Source organism: Muscardinus avellanarius (genome assembly GCF_963383645.1).
Source record: "Muscardinus avellanarius genome assembly, chromosome: 2".
In the NCBI taxonomy this organism is placed as follows: domain Eukaryota; kingdom Metazoa; phylum Chordata; class Mammalia; order Rodentia; family Gliridae; genus Muscardinus; species Muscardinus avellanarius.
The window spans coordinates 137,383,118-137,397,590 of NC_137787.1; the positions used below are offsets into that span (position 1 = coordinate 137,383,118).

The 14,473-nt window shown below is 35.1% G+C and overlaps 1 protein-coding gene across 1 annotated transcript in view; it reads left to right on the forward strand.

Annotated features, from left to right (window-relative positions):
- The window catches only part of COG6 (component of oligomeric golgi complex 6), a gene marked incomplete at both ends in the record, with an annotated part of 70,355 nt that overhangs the window by 17,590 nt on the left and 38,292 nt on the right, over positions 1 to 14,473 (forward strand). Inside the window, 5 exons of the mRNA XM_080690217.1 lie at positions 342 to 435; positions 7,341 to 7,469; positions 7,549 to 7,640; positions 9,167 to 9,231; positions 13,999 to 14,090. Coding sequence (XP_080546343.1) covers positions 342 to 435; positions 7,341 to 7,469; positions 7,549 to 7,640; positions 9,167 to 9,231; positions 13,999 to 14,090 — 472 coding nt within the window. The remainder of the gene's footprint in view (positions 1 to 341; positions 436 to 7,340; positions 7,470 to 7,548; positions 7,641 to 9,166; positions 9,232 to 13,998; positions 14,091 to 14,473) is intronic.

A 14,473-nucleotide genomic window follows, 5' to 3' on the forward strand; every position in this document is an offset into this window, starting at 1 on the left:
GAAGTTGATTGGTCATCTCATTATTTACATAAATAAAATGTAAAGTTAAAAATGGTGAATTTCTTTATTTCCACTGTAACAAATCACCACAAAAAAACAAAAGCAACATGGATTCATTATCTTATAGTTCTGTAGATTGGAAGTACACATGATTCTCATGTGCTGAAATTCAGGTGTTAGCAAGGCTGCATTTACTCCTGTAGCACTAAGGGATGGTTGACAGCATAAATTGGGTTTTGATTGGCATAGTGTTTATGATTCTCCAACACTTTTGCTATAGAATTTAAGAATAGACATAAGGACCTAATTTTAATTTAACAAAAGTAATAATGTTTTTTTAGGTGAATGCAGAACACTGACTCAAGAATCATGTGATGTTTCTCCAGTATTAACCCAGGCAATGGAAGCCCTACAGGACAGACCTGTTTTATATAAGTAAGAAATCCTACTTTTCTTTGATAGTCTACATTAATACCTTTTCTATTTAATATTAGCACATTTGCATACAATAGCTTAATTATAATTTTCATCAGAGTTTTTGCCTTACCACATGTCTGTGTCCTGGAGCACCAGCTTATTTGAATGTTACAGGGTATAGAACACATCATGGATGGGAGGACCAGGGTACACTGTAACTGACAAGACTTCCTCCTAGTTATGTGGAGGCCATGTGGCTTAACAGGCTTATAATTGTAGGTCACTACAAGTCCTGTACCTACTTTGTGCTGGGGAGAAGGCAGCCACAAGGGAACTGGGATAATACCCAGAGGTGAAAAAAGTATTTAAAATCAGAGTTGCAAGCCAGGTGTGGTGGCGCATTCTTGTAATCATAGCATTTGGGAGGCTGAGACAGAAGAATCAGCCTCAGCTACTTAGTGAAGCCCTTTGCAACTCAGTGAGACTCTTTTTTAAAATAAAGAATGGAAAATAGGGCTGAAGGTGTAGCTTGCAGGTAGAATGCTCCTAGGTTCCATCCCCAGTACCACAAAAAAAAAAAAAAAAAAAAAAAAAAAAAATCAGAGTTCCATCAGTAGAATTCTAGAAAAGAGAGGATCCAGATCTTTGACTTTGTAAATTACACCAATCAACAACTATATGATAATGCTTTGGGTAAGAATCCTGTGTATTTTAACTTGTTGATTTGTTTTTATATTCTTGATTTTAATTTTCTTTTTTTCTTTTTTTTTTTTGCGGGTCTGGGGATGGAACCCACAGGCATTTGACCTCCGAGCTACACCCCGTGCCCAATTTTTTATTCTTTATTTTGAAACAGGGTCTGACTGAGTTGCAAAGGGTCTTACTAAGTAGCTGAGGCTGACCCCGAACCGTGATCCTCCGGTCTCAGCCTCCCAAATGTTGGGATTACAAGCATGTACCACCACGCTCGGCTCTTAATTTTCTTATTAAAAGAAAAAAAGTAAATAGTTTCATGTAAAGTAAGGAGAGAATGAAAATAAGCCTTAAGAAGATCAACTGGTCATCGGTAATTCAGGAAACAGCCAGGGAACTCTTACAGAGCCACTGAATCCTGCTCTGAGTCATCTTTTTCAAAGGCTTCTTACAGTATTCTAGAGCATTTCCCTTCTACACTACTATCTCATTAGAACTTTACTTACCCTATAGTCAAGTTAGAGCACCCATTGCTGGGACAGCTGTGTAAATCAGCATCAGCAGTCCACTGCCCCTGGCTCACCACTCACTAGTGTGTTAAGCACCGCTCTGAGTGCTGGAGATAGCGGTAACACACTGCCCAAAGACTGCTTTCTTTATGGGAACCAGACAAAAGCAGATAAGTGCATTTTAGTAGAATATATGAATTGCTAGTCTAGAGGGAATATTTTAGGTAATCTGGGATAGGAATACAGGAAGAAGCTGAATATCAAGGAACATTTCCTAAAATAGGTATAAACTGAGTTTTTTTTTTTTTACTTTAATCTTATGTTTGTAATTTAAATTACTTTTTTCTGAATAGTTTAAAAACAAATAAACACTTTTATTACCATGATCCTAACTTGTCAATATATTGGAACATTGACTGTACATCATTGTAATGTAATCTCAGAAGTCAGTATTTAAGAATCTGGAGAACAGAGCACTGGAGCAACCTAAAGCTCTCAGGGAGACCCACATTTGTCACTAGGCCTGTCCCTGTAACTGGAGTCCACAGAACACTTCATATGAGTCTGGCTAGGCTTGAGTGACCATGGACTTGGGAAGGCGTTAGTTTCCTTGGTATTCAGAGGTCTAACCTCCTACTTGGTATTTTCTGAGAAGGAGGGGCTAGAAGAGAAGTAAACTCCTTTTTCTTTTTGGTACTGGGAATTGAACCCAAGAGCATTCTACTTCTGAGATGCACCTGCAGCCCACCCCTTTTTAAAATTTTGAATCAGGGACTCACTAAGTTGCTGAAACTCGCCTCCAACCTGCTATCTTACTGTCTCAGCCTCCCAAATACTGGATACTGAGATTAAAGCAATGCACCACTGCACCCAGTAAAGTCACACACACACACACACACACACACACACACACACACACACTCCCCTCCCCCCTTGAAGGAGCTAAGAGGGCCAGCTGGGTTGGTTGGGTAACACATTTTGGATGTGTCCTGCCTTCAGTATATTTTAGATCATTGATGCTCAGCTTTCAACAGAGGGGGTTTCTGTGTATCAGTGTTAGGTTCTACCTGAAATCAGGCAGCCTTGATCATGCTCTTTTTGTTTCTCTACTTAGCTCTAAGAATCTGATGTCGTAAACCCATGATAACAAGAAGCAAGGCTTAATTTTATTCCCCCAAAGTGATGGCTGTCCTTCTGGTACACTGATTATGTTGAGACTGGTTAAAGTAAAAGGCTTTGGACTGTCATTGATCGGCTGTGTGGATTAGCTATAGGGAGATATAAAGTGAGATTTGAGGTTGAGTAAGTATTTTCCTAAAAGAAGAGGGAGGTCAGAATATTCCAGATTGAGGGAATAGCAGATGCAAGCACATAGACCATGAGAGAACATGGGCATTTGGGAAATTCACTGCAAAAGTGTCACTGGCTATTGAGTCAGTATCAAGCTCCATCTCATAATGGCCTGAATGTCAGGCAGGTACCTATGAAAAGCTGATATGCACTGTTGAACAGCAGCCAAGCAGTTTATTTCTACTCTGAAATTTCTTTTTCAACATTTTAATTTTAAGATCTTGACATGGATTATGGAAGTCTTTCAGTACTTAAAACATTTGGTGTTTGATTTGAATCAAGTATTAAATTGTCTGCAGATTAATATTTGTTCACAAAGTTTTACTTTAAAAAAATAATCTGTGTGTTTTGGATACCTGAAAAAGATAGTTGACTTCTGCTATACAAATGCATTTGTACTAGATTATGCATTTAATATGTATTTTTATTGACGTATATTTTACATCTGTAACCTCTACTGAGATTCAGTGTGCATTGGTCATACCCATTCTTTCAGTCCCCACTCCACAGCCCTTTAGGAAGGGCTAGTAATCTAACTATTCTGCTTTCAGGTTGACATATTTTTTTAGTTTTCATATATGAGAAAGAATGTGTGATTCTTGTCTGTCTCTGGCTTAGCTCAATATAATGTCCACCAGATTCATCTGTTTGCTACAAGTGGTCATTTCCTTCCTTCCTTCCTTCCTTCCTTCCTTCCTTCCTTCCTTTCTTTCTACTTTGGATGGAACCTAGGAGCATTCTACCTCCGAGCTACAACCCCAGCCCTGTTTTTTTATTCTTTACTTTGAAACAGGGTCTCACTGAGTTGCAAAGGGCCTTACTAAGTAGCTGAGGCTGTCTGCGAACCTCGATCCTCCTGTCTCAGCCTCCCAAATGCTGGGATTACAAGCATGCACCACCATGCTTGTGCATGGTGGTTTCATTCTTTATGGCTGAATAATACTCGTTTTTTTTTTTTTTCCATTCATCTTTTGATGGGCATCTGGGCTGAGTTCATGTGTTAGCTATTATGAGTAGTGCTGTAGTAAACGTGGACATGCAAATATCTCTTTTGTATCATAACTTTATTTCCTTTGGATCTATACCCAGGAGTGGGATAGCTGGATCATATAGTAGTTCTATTTTTAGTTTGTTGAGGGGAATTTTACATACTGGTTTTTCGTCATGGTTATACTAATTTATATTCCATTAATAATATATGAGGTTTTTTTCCCACATTCTTTCCAGCATTTGTATCTTTAATTTTATTTTTTGATAATATACAAATTATGATTTTTACTGACTTGGAAAGTAGAAAATCTTGAATTTATAAGATACGATCTTGAAGCAGCATGCCCTTGGACCACTGTATGCTTCATATCGCTTAGCTGAGGAATTAGGATAGTAATAGTTCCTACCTTGCAGGGCTGTTGTGAAGATTATCATTCACATGAGGTATTTTATAATGCGTGGCATCTCATTAAGTTTTAGTTTATTTTCATTTGGAGAGGAGGTGACTAGGAAACTGTCAACTAAGCAGGGGTGTATTTAAGGCCTACATGACAACCAGGAGAAAACTTGAAAGACAAGGAATGGAGGGGAAGATGGCCAATGTTTAACTCTATAAACTGGAGCCAGTAAACAGGAACAGTAGTGGCAATTTAGAAAACTTTTAGAGATATTTCAAAGTTGAGTGGGAAAATAGGTTTAAGACCAGATGATTAGGATATTCTGCATGCTGAATTGGATGGATGGATGGATGGATGGATGGATGGATGATTTTTCTTTCTATTTTTAAGTGGTAATTTCATTAAATTTATGAAACACGGAGTGCTTCCTAATAACCACTAGATGGCACTAGATGAACTTTATTGAAGTAATATATAAAAGCTTCAGTGTTCATTCTGTCTCAAATATGTAGTCTTCATGTGTAAGAAAAATGTCAGTTCTTGAAGTCCTTGGGAGAAATTGCATTTGAAAGAGGACCAGCTACACTATTCTTTTATCATGTACTTTGCTCTCTTTGATCAAAGTTTTTCTTTCAACTTCCCTTTGGACTAGTTTTATTTAATGTGGATGAACATAATAAAAGGGTTTTTAATCTTAGAGGCATTTTAGAATGTTTCCCAATTTGAATGTTCACCTTTTTTATAAAATAACATTTTGAAATTTTGTCCTTTGTTGCAAGAAAATCTAATTTTGGTCAAAGAAACTTTCCTCATGTGTCTGAGAAAGATGTTTCATGTCTGTAGATATGATTGAAGGTTTTTCATGGCTTATGCTATTATTGCTTAAATTGTATTTGTTCTGCAGGAGGATTAACATTAACATTTATTAGTATTTCATGCTGTACAGATTAATGTTTACTTGATTTACTAATCCCCCTCATGTGGATTGACTTATTTCTGTTATAACTGTTGCCCCAGTGAGCAGTCCTATCAAAAGAAATTGTGTTGTTTTTGCTTATTATGACTAATAGCATTTTGGTAAAGAGGATTCATTCATTTTATATATTTAAAAAGTTAAAAGTTTATGAGTTTCTTTGCTGTGTTAGTAGTTATTCCATTGTTAAGTTCATTATTTCATAGAATCAGGTGATTATTTAAAAGAAGGCTTTATTCCCATTTATGTGTATACATATGCATAATTGTAGAACATATTACTTCAATAATTGTTCTACAAGTTGAACAATTGAAATACAAGTGAACATTTTCATTCTCATGTTTAAAAAATGGAAAATAAACACAAGGCAGTTACACAGTTTAGAAAAGCTTCACTTGGTAATGCACTTTCCCTTTTCTGTGTCACTGCAAAGAATTTCAAAACTATTTTAACTGAAAACAAATACACACACACAAAGTACTACAGTCTAGTTAATAGTGAACAGTCTTCAGAAAGGTTTCAGGTTCCTAAAAATTCTAGCTATTTTCCACTTCACTATACATTCTTTTTTAGTTGGAAATAATATATCTCCCTACATTCTTATATTTAGCAAAAATGTGTCTTCATTAAATTAGGAACATTAAATTAAGGAAACTAGTGTAGACTAAGAACTGAATTTTGAAAAATTTTTTGGAAATCTTGGTAACTTTTGTTTATATATTAATAAAATAGTTCTTTGTTGTTGTTGTTGTTTTTTTTTTTTTGCAAAACTGGGGGTTGAACCCAGGGATATTCTACCTCTGAGCTACATTCCCAGCCCCATTTTATTCTTTATTTTGAAACAGGGGCTCACTAAGTTGCTAAGGGCCTCACTAAGTAGCAGAGGCTGGCTGTGAACTTGCATCCTCCTATCTCAGCTTCCCAAGTACTGGGATTACAAGTGTATGGCACCATGCCCGGCTGAAATAATTCTTAATATTTATTCTTGTAAAAAAATATTTAGGGATTTAAAAACTAGTGAGTGGAAATTTGCTGGCATTAGACTGCTAACACCCCCCCCCCGGACTTTAAAAATAGAACTTTTAGCCAGGCATGGTGACGCACACTTGTAACCCCATTTAGGAGACTGAGACAGGAGGATTGAGGTTTGTGGCCAGCCTTGGCTACTCAGTGAGGCCCTTTACAACTCGGTGAGACCCTGTTTCAGAATATAGAATAAAAAATAGAGCTGGAGGTGTAGCTCAGAGGTAGAATGCCCCTGGGTTCCATCCCCCGTACCATAAAAAATAAAAAGTAAATCAGAATTTTTAAGTGGGGATTGGGTGTTAGAAATGGCAGAGACAGTAGGCAACAAGAACTGAGTCTAGTCAAAGAAATGGACACTCTTGCAACTTCAGGCTACCCGCATATATTGCTCCCCAAATTGTCCTATCCCTCAGTTTAAAGCTTTTCTTCCCTACTAATTTCTTCACTGTAATAAGCCTTCCCCTATTTACAGGTATAGTATGTGGCTTCTAAACATATGTTAAAGAGAAGGTATTTGCTATTTATGCATGATTGGTTAAAAAGCTTAAGGAACATCTAGTAAGTCTATTATTGGGGTCAAAATAAGCTTCTAAAAATGGAAAAAAATTTTGGAAGAGAATTTTGGTGGTAAACTGCAATAATATTGTTTTAGACTACAGAGATACTGAAAACTGAAGACTTCAGGATTCCCACATTGGCTTTGTTTCATGCTTTGACTAAGTCCGCTGTTCTTCCTTATTGCTGTTGCCACCACTGTAAAGACTCCTGGCTCAACAGACCTTCATAGGAGGAACAAACATTTGTACCTTTGGATTGAAATTTCAACTTGCTAAACATAATTTTTAAAAAATCAAAAGCAGTATTGCTGAAGTCGTACTTAAAGAAGTGTTGTATGTCTTGCTTATCTTAGAAATTGCATGAATATCCTGATATAGCCATTAGGAAAAAAATCCAACTGTGTCTCGTATACTCTGTATTTTCTAGGTATACCTTAGATGAATTTGGAACAGCCAGACGAAGTACAGTTGTTCGTGGGTTTATTGATGCTCTTACAAGAGGGGGCCCAGGAGGTACACCTAGACCGATTGAAATGCACTCTCATGACCCTTTGAGGTACGGTAGTCAGACATCAGGAGAGACATTGTTGATGTACTTTTGAAGGCCATCTCTACTAACATGTGGTTGTCATTAGGTATGTGGGAGATATGTTGGCATGGCTCCATCAAGCTACTGCTTCTGAAAAGGAACACCTGGAGTCTCTCTTGAAGCATGTGACTACAGAAGGTGGGTGCACTGATTGTTATTGTTAATGCCTAAATAAAGAAAATAACAGGAGGCTTCTCTGAATCTCTTCTCATTGCCATCTTCTTCACTGAGATAAACACTTCACATCTCCATGGTACAATAAGCATTCTAACTCATCATCTTCTCTCTAGCTCTTCCTTATTCGGCTAATAGACTTTCTTTTCCTTTGCTGTCATTCTGTCACTCAGCTGTTGACAGTTTTGTAGTGGACCCTTCCACCCACCAAATCAAGCTTACACGCTTCTCTTTGATTTGTCACACATTTCTGGAGTGTCTGGCACACATTATCTCTGATCCTCAGCATGACACTTTCAAGGTAAAGATTGGTATAGTCTTCATGTTACCCAGGAGTAAACAGGCTGAGTGATTTGCTTATGGTCATTCAGCTGCTGATTCTTTTATTTCTACTCCCAGCCTCTTTTTTCTTTCTCATGTGACTGTTCGGAAGATTTTGTAGTACTTAACCATACATACAAAAAGTACTTAAAATTTTTGTCTTTATTTCAAAGGAGGAGAACAATGAGCACATTTAAGAGTTGCTAATGTCTATAGAATTTCAAATCTTCTTAGTTGTGACTGCTTTAAGAGATCTGTTTTTATTAAAGTGTGAGGGTTTAGTGTATAATTAAAAAACGTTGTATTTTTAATAGGAAGTGAAGAGAAATATTGTACCTGCTATCACTGTTGTGTACCTCAGCCACACATCACTGTGGTTCATCACATGATCTCCAGGAGAGGCCATGCACAAATTGGGGATAATACTAACTTCAAAGATTTCATTTCTTCAGGATTGAGATTAGATTCCACACATATCTTAGATCTGTATTTTTAAAAGATTTTTTCTATTATCTTAATTAATCAGTGTTTTTAAAGGTGTTTTAGAAAAATATTTAGGAGGGGCAGTGTTGAGAAGCAGAAAGAAAACATTAGATGAAATAGGTTATCATGCCATGTTGATTTAACTCTAGCCTCAGTTTCTCTATTTGTGAAAATGACTGTAGTGACAAGCTCTAAGAGTCAATACCCAGTAAAGTGCTGCATTTTTTAGAAAATGTCTATCTTTCCTTTAGATTGTAAGGTTTCATTTCAATATTCTCAGTGTGTGTGTGTGTTTCTGCTCTGCATTGAATGAAATGTTTGAAGAATTAGTGTTGACACATCACACCTTCCTTCAGTCAGTTCATTTCATAGTCATTTTTCTCTGTCTCATACATTTACTCTCTTTCACAGTAATGTTCGTTTTATTAATTCAACAGTCAAATGAATTAGCAAGGTTTTCTAGACAGACATTAGTCATCAACACAATTAGTAATGTGTTATTAAGATTACTAGTAATGTCCCTGAAGCTATCAAACTTAATAGAATATTGTTATGGTTATTTAAAATGTTAATAATACCATTAATCTTAGTTATTTTTTTAGTTTTTTAGTTAAATTTTGCTAATTTTTTGAACTTAGGTGAAAAGGGTATGGAAATGATTTTAATTATGTAGTTATTAATTTTAGGTGTGGAAGAAAATATTCAAGAAGTTGTTGGACATATCACTGAGGGTGTGTGCAGGCCTCTAAAGGTAAAATATTTTATTTTTGTATGTTATAAAATATCTGGTTAAACTATTGACTTATGAGGAAACTCATACTAGCTTTAATTAAAGCTGTTATTTTTGTCAAATCAAATTAGCCTTTGTAAGGCTAATAATTGTCAGATTATTAAAATAATCATTGCCAATATTCTAAGGAAAATTGGAAATATTCACATTCTGCATATATTGACTTTTTAGTTTCTCCTTCCCATGGTAATTTATGTTAATTAACTGAGAAAAGTTCATTAAGTTAAAATAGCCAGTGTATGAATTCTTCACAGGGATTTTCTATAAACATTTACTTCCTTGTTTCATATATGGTAAATTTTTCTTATACAGTAAATAGTTATTGACCCAAGGATATGATAACATCATATATCAGTATTATTATCAGTTCTGCTTATCCAAGGAACAGAATTTGGAGTCAGACAAGATCAAGAATCCCCATTTGCCACGACTTGTGTTCTTTTATTCCAATTGCTTGCCTCTTCTGCACCATAATTTACTCACATTGAACCTGTGTATAAAAGGACCTGCTCTCAAGGGTTGTTTTGAGGACGAGATAAGTTTTTAGGTAAAGTGTGTAGTTTCAGTACTTAGGTCTGAAACAGACTTTCTTATTCGTATTTATGGAATACGTGGTAACTATTGGCTTGTTTTTTTTTTTGTTTGTTTGTTTGGCTGCAATTTAGCACATAGAAATTGAAACTTATGCTGGGCGTGGTGGTGCATACTTGCAAATTTCTTTGTACTTGGGTGGTTGATATAGAGGATCGCAAATTTGAAGCCAGCCTCAACAACTTAGTGAGGCTGTCAGTGACTTAGTAAGACCCTGTTTCCAAATTGTAAAATTTTTAAAAGGGCATGGGCTGTAGCTTGTAGGTATAATGTCTCTGAGTTCAATCCCTAGCAACACACACACACACACACACACACACACACACACACACACTTGAAATTTCTAAGTTTAAGGTTTATTTTTATTAAAAATTAAATTTTGAAATCAATTTTTTTATTTCTAGGATTTTCTTTGGTATTTTACCTAGACAAGCAAATCTCAGGTGACATACTTCATAATAATTGATTATATTTGCAAATTTTTTTGTGTGTATGTGGTACTGAGGGTAGAACCCAGGGGCCTTCTCCCTCTAGGCTACATTCCCAGACCTAATTTTTTATATTTTGTTTGGAAACAGGGTCTCACTAAGTTGCTGAGAGCCTCACTAAGTAGCTGAGGTGGCCTTCGAACCTGCGCAGTCCTCCTGTCTCAGCCTCCCAAGTACCGGGATTACAAGTGTGTGCCACGATACCCAGCTTATATTTGCAAGTTTAATTGTCACTCTGACTTGATCATCTTTGGCTACAGTCATGTGTTCAGTAAACACATAGTAAAGTACCTTGAAATTATTGTCTGTATTTCTCCCAGGCTGTTAATTTGTCATAGTTTGATTTTTATACAGTTATAGTTCCTAAAGATGTGCTTGGTTTGTATACTAGCAGTTATTGAAAAGGTAAAAGAGAAGGGAGAATAAAAATTAAATTTCTTTTTCTACACTTTCCATACCTTGTAGCCACATATTGAAATTAAACTTCTAGTCACTTTGACAAGGAAATTGAACTTTATCTGCCTTACGTTCCTCCCCCTACCCTGCTTCTTTCTTCTAGTATTCTGTTTTATTACAGTTTTTAAGAAAGTAATTATTATAAAGCATATAAAAGATAGGTATAGATATAGATATATAGATATATATTCTAGCACTGGAGGATTGGAATTGACCTAAAGTTTCTTGCCTTGTTCTGATTAAGAAATGTTACCATGTTAAAGATGTTTAACACAGAAGTTTAATATTTACTACTAAAGTCTGCCTTTGTTTTAAAGCATACTTAGAAATTCTCATTGCATCTTTATCAAATGTTTGTGCACAGAACGGTGTTTATAGCAAGTGTAGGACATTATTTTGAACTCTTGGCACATTTTTATTTAAGATACCAAAGGTAAAGAATAAATGTAATAAAAAAGCAAATATCTTTTCATTGTAATATAGAAAAATCTCTCTTTAGATTCTTAAATTACAGAAACCTTAAATCTTTCCATATGAGAGTAATGTTTATTGCACACTGCACAGAATGCCTAACAGGTGTTCAAAGTGATGTAAATATATGATCCACAACTCTTGTACCTTCCTTTTCTTTTCTTATTCATAGACAATATTACGCTATTTTAAGAAATTTCCTCCTTACGTGGCTTCACTTAAGTGAGTGTTATTTTTAGGACTATAATTGTTAGCTGAGGAACATACCTTAATGTTTTCTTTGTGATTATAATTCTAAATGTTGTTCTTAATGATCTGCGTTTACATTCTATTAAATTTCTTCCTCCTAATTGATAAACAGCTAAATCTTTTCTAATGGCATATATGATATTGGATGTTTTGGCTGCTTTTCTATTACTCAGTCTTTTAGGGCAGAGAAGATTTTGTTTTATTTATTTGTGTGTGATACTAGGGATTGAACCCAGGGCCCTTCTACCTCTGACCTATATCCTTAACCCTATTTTGTTTTTATTTTTAAATAGGATCTCACTAAGTTGCTGAGGGCCTTGATAAGTTGTGAAGGCTGGTCTCAAACCTATAATCCTCTTGTCTCAGCCTCCCAAGAACAGGTATTACAGACATATACCACTGTGTGTGGCTTGGTAAGGGAGATTTTGATTTTTAGAAGCACACAGAAAAGTTTTCATTGGTCATGGGAGATACATTTGAGAATACAAATTTTATTTGTTCTCCCCTGTTTAGCCTTTTCTTTGTGTAGTAAAGTGAAACTTTATGAGTAGTAAAATGTATGCATTAAGATATGATCTCTACACCTACTTCTAACTTTGAAAAATCTGTGTTATGTCCTTAAAAATTTATATATTATGTATAGGATATTATGGCTCATCAGCATCTAACCTATTACTTTTGCAAGTAGAGTCACTGTAAAGTTGGACCTAGACACATCAGAATTAATTCATTCAGTTTCTCTTCAAGTCCATGAGTAAAATGTTCCTTCTTTAATATAAATTTTCTAGCTTGCTCTCTTAATAACCTTTTCCCTCCCCTGTTGGAATCATTGTACTCTCAATCAATTGCTACTGTCACCATTCTTCAGTCTTTTTACTTTTTTATTTTTGTTTCTCTTGTGTAGTATTATTTTCCCTGAGGCTGCTGACTTTTACTGAATGATTAGTCACTCATACAATCCTCCTATGACAAGGGGTTTCTATCAAGGTGTTAAGAAGCTGGTCTTGGCGATCATTTGTAAATCTCCCGAGAGTTCCAGCCTTTTCTGTTGGGTCTCTGCCTTGATCCTCATGCTGCCACGTTCCCTCATGTGAAGAGTGGACATTGCTTTTCTTTGGGTCTCTTTCCTTCCTTTCTTCCTTCTGAATTCCCTCTTTTCTTTGGCTTTCCCTCTTTCTTTTCTTACTTTCTTCCTTACAGGAGTTAAATGAATAATATTTTCTTGATGTCTCTACATTCTAGAAGGCAGGTTGCCAGATAGCCAAGATGGTATTATAAATCTGCTAGGAAAAAGCTGTCTGTCTACAATTAACATCTTTTTATATTTTGCTCTAATAATTATATTAAAATGTAGAAAATGTTACTTTTATTGATATTATATATAATGTAAGTCACTGTGAGGCTTTGGCCTAAAAAGAAATTGTCATATGGAAATTATTATTTTTAAATTCAAATACTGTTTATGATCTGCAGTATTGTGGTTATTAATCTATTCCCTTAATGCCAAAAGATGAATCAGTGTCATAAACATATTAGTGAGATAAATTAGTTTCTGTAACTCGAGGTTTTTGTATGCTGTTACACATACCTTCAAAAAATCTCATTTTAGCAACTTAAATTTGTTGGCATTACTATATATGCGGAAATCCAATTACAGAGACACTTCAGCTTTCAAAAGGGTTTATTAAACATCTGTTGCATATGTACCAGTCTACCAGATGCTACAGAGATGTAAAGGAAGCAGAAAACACAACATCTGTATTTGTGTTTAGAGACTACTTAGGAAAGCAAGAAGATACATATAAGTATAGTTTAAGGACAGATACATTATAGCATGTAAGTAAACACATGTGGGTGTGGTTTTGATTGCTTTCATTAGTGAGGGGGTGGAAAGTAAGAGATCAAGGAGGGATGGAATTCAATTAGAAAAGATTCCTAGTAGCTAATCTCCAGGCAGATTATGTTAATCTTAAACCAAATCTCATTATTGCCTTTATAGTTAGGCAAGTATGTTGTTGCTAATTTATAATTTATCTGCTTTTCTGTTTTCTGATTAATAGCCACAAACTTGGTATAATGGTTAGCTTTTTTTTACTTCTTAAAATATATTTGGTGACAGAAAAATATATTTCCACCAACAATCTGTTTTTAAGAAAGTGATTTAGTATTGAACTAAATTCATTTTAATGCTGGTGATAAATCTCAAAATGACTCCATTATATGAGATATATCTGATAATAACTGCCTTAAGCCAAATTCTGCAGTAAATTGGTTATTTTATAGAGTTTATCTGTGTTAAAATGTTTATCATCTCCTATGACTTAATACTTAGAAATTATTTATTTAGAAAACATTTTATGATCACAACCACAAGGAAATTATATTTCTAATTTTCATACTACTTATAGCATATCATTAATAAAGAAACATGGTTTTAAGGAATGTTTAATTTTTTTCTCACATATTTTAATAGGTTCGAATTGAACAAGTGATACTTGCTGAACCTGGGGCAGTTTTATTATATAAAATTTCTAATCTCCTGAAGTTTTACCACCATACAATCAGGTAAGTAGGATAATGAAGTGTGCTTGTTAAATCCCTTGGGATATTTCTTTTCAGTTAGAGCATGGTGTAAGGTTTGTTGTTGTTTTTGCTCTTAATATACCTGAGTATAACTGGTAGAACTTCAGCACTGTCTAGATCCTTCTATGCATGTTATACTTACTGTACCTAGCTTGAGATCTGTTGTTTCTTTTTCCCTCTCTTCTTCAAGCATTCATGATTAATCTCAGTATCTCTTTCTGTCTCTCTCTTTCTGTCTCTCTCTTATACACACACACACACACACACACACACACACACACACACACCCCAACTTATATAACGATATAGATCTACAAACAATTTATTGAGTCTTTCTATATCAGTAAATGATATCTATGACAACT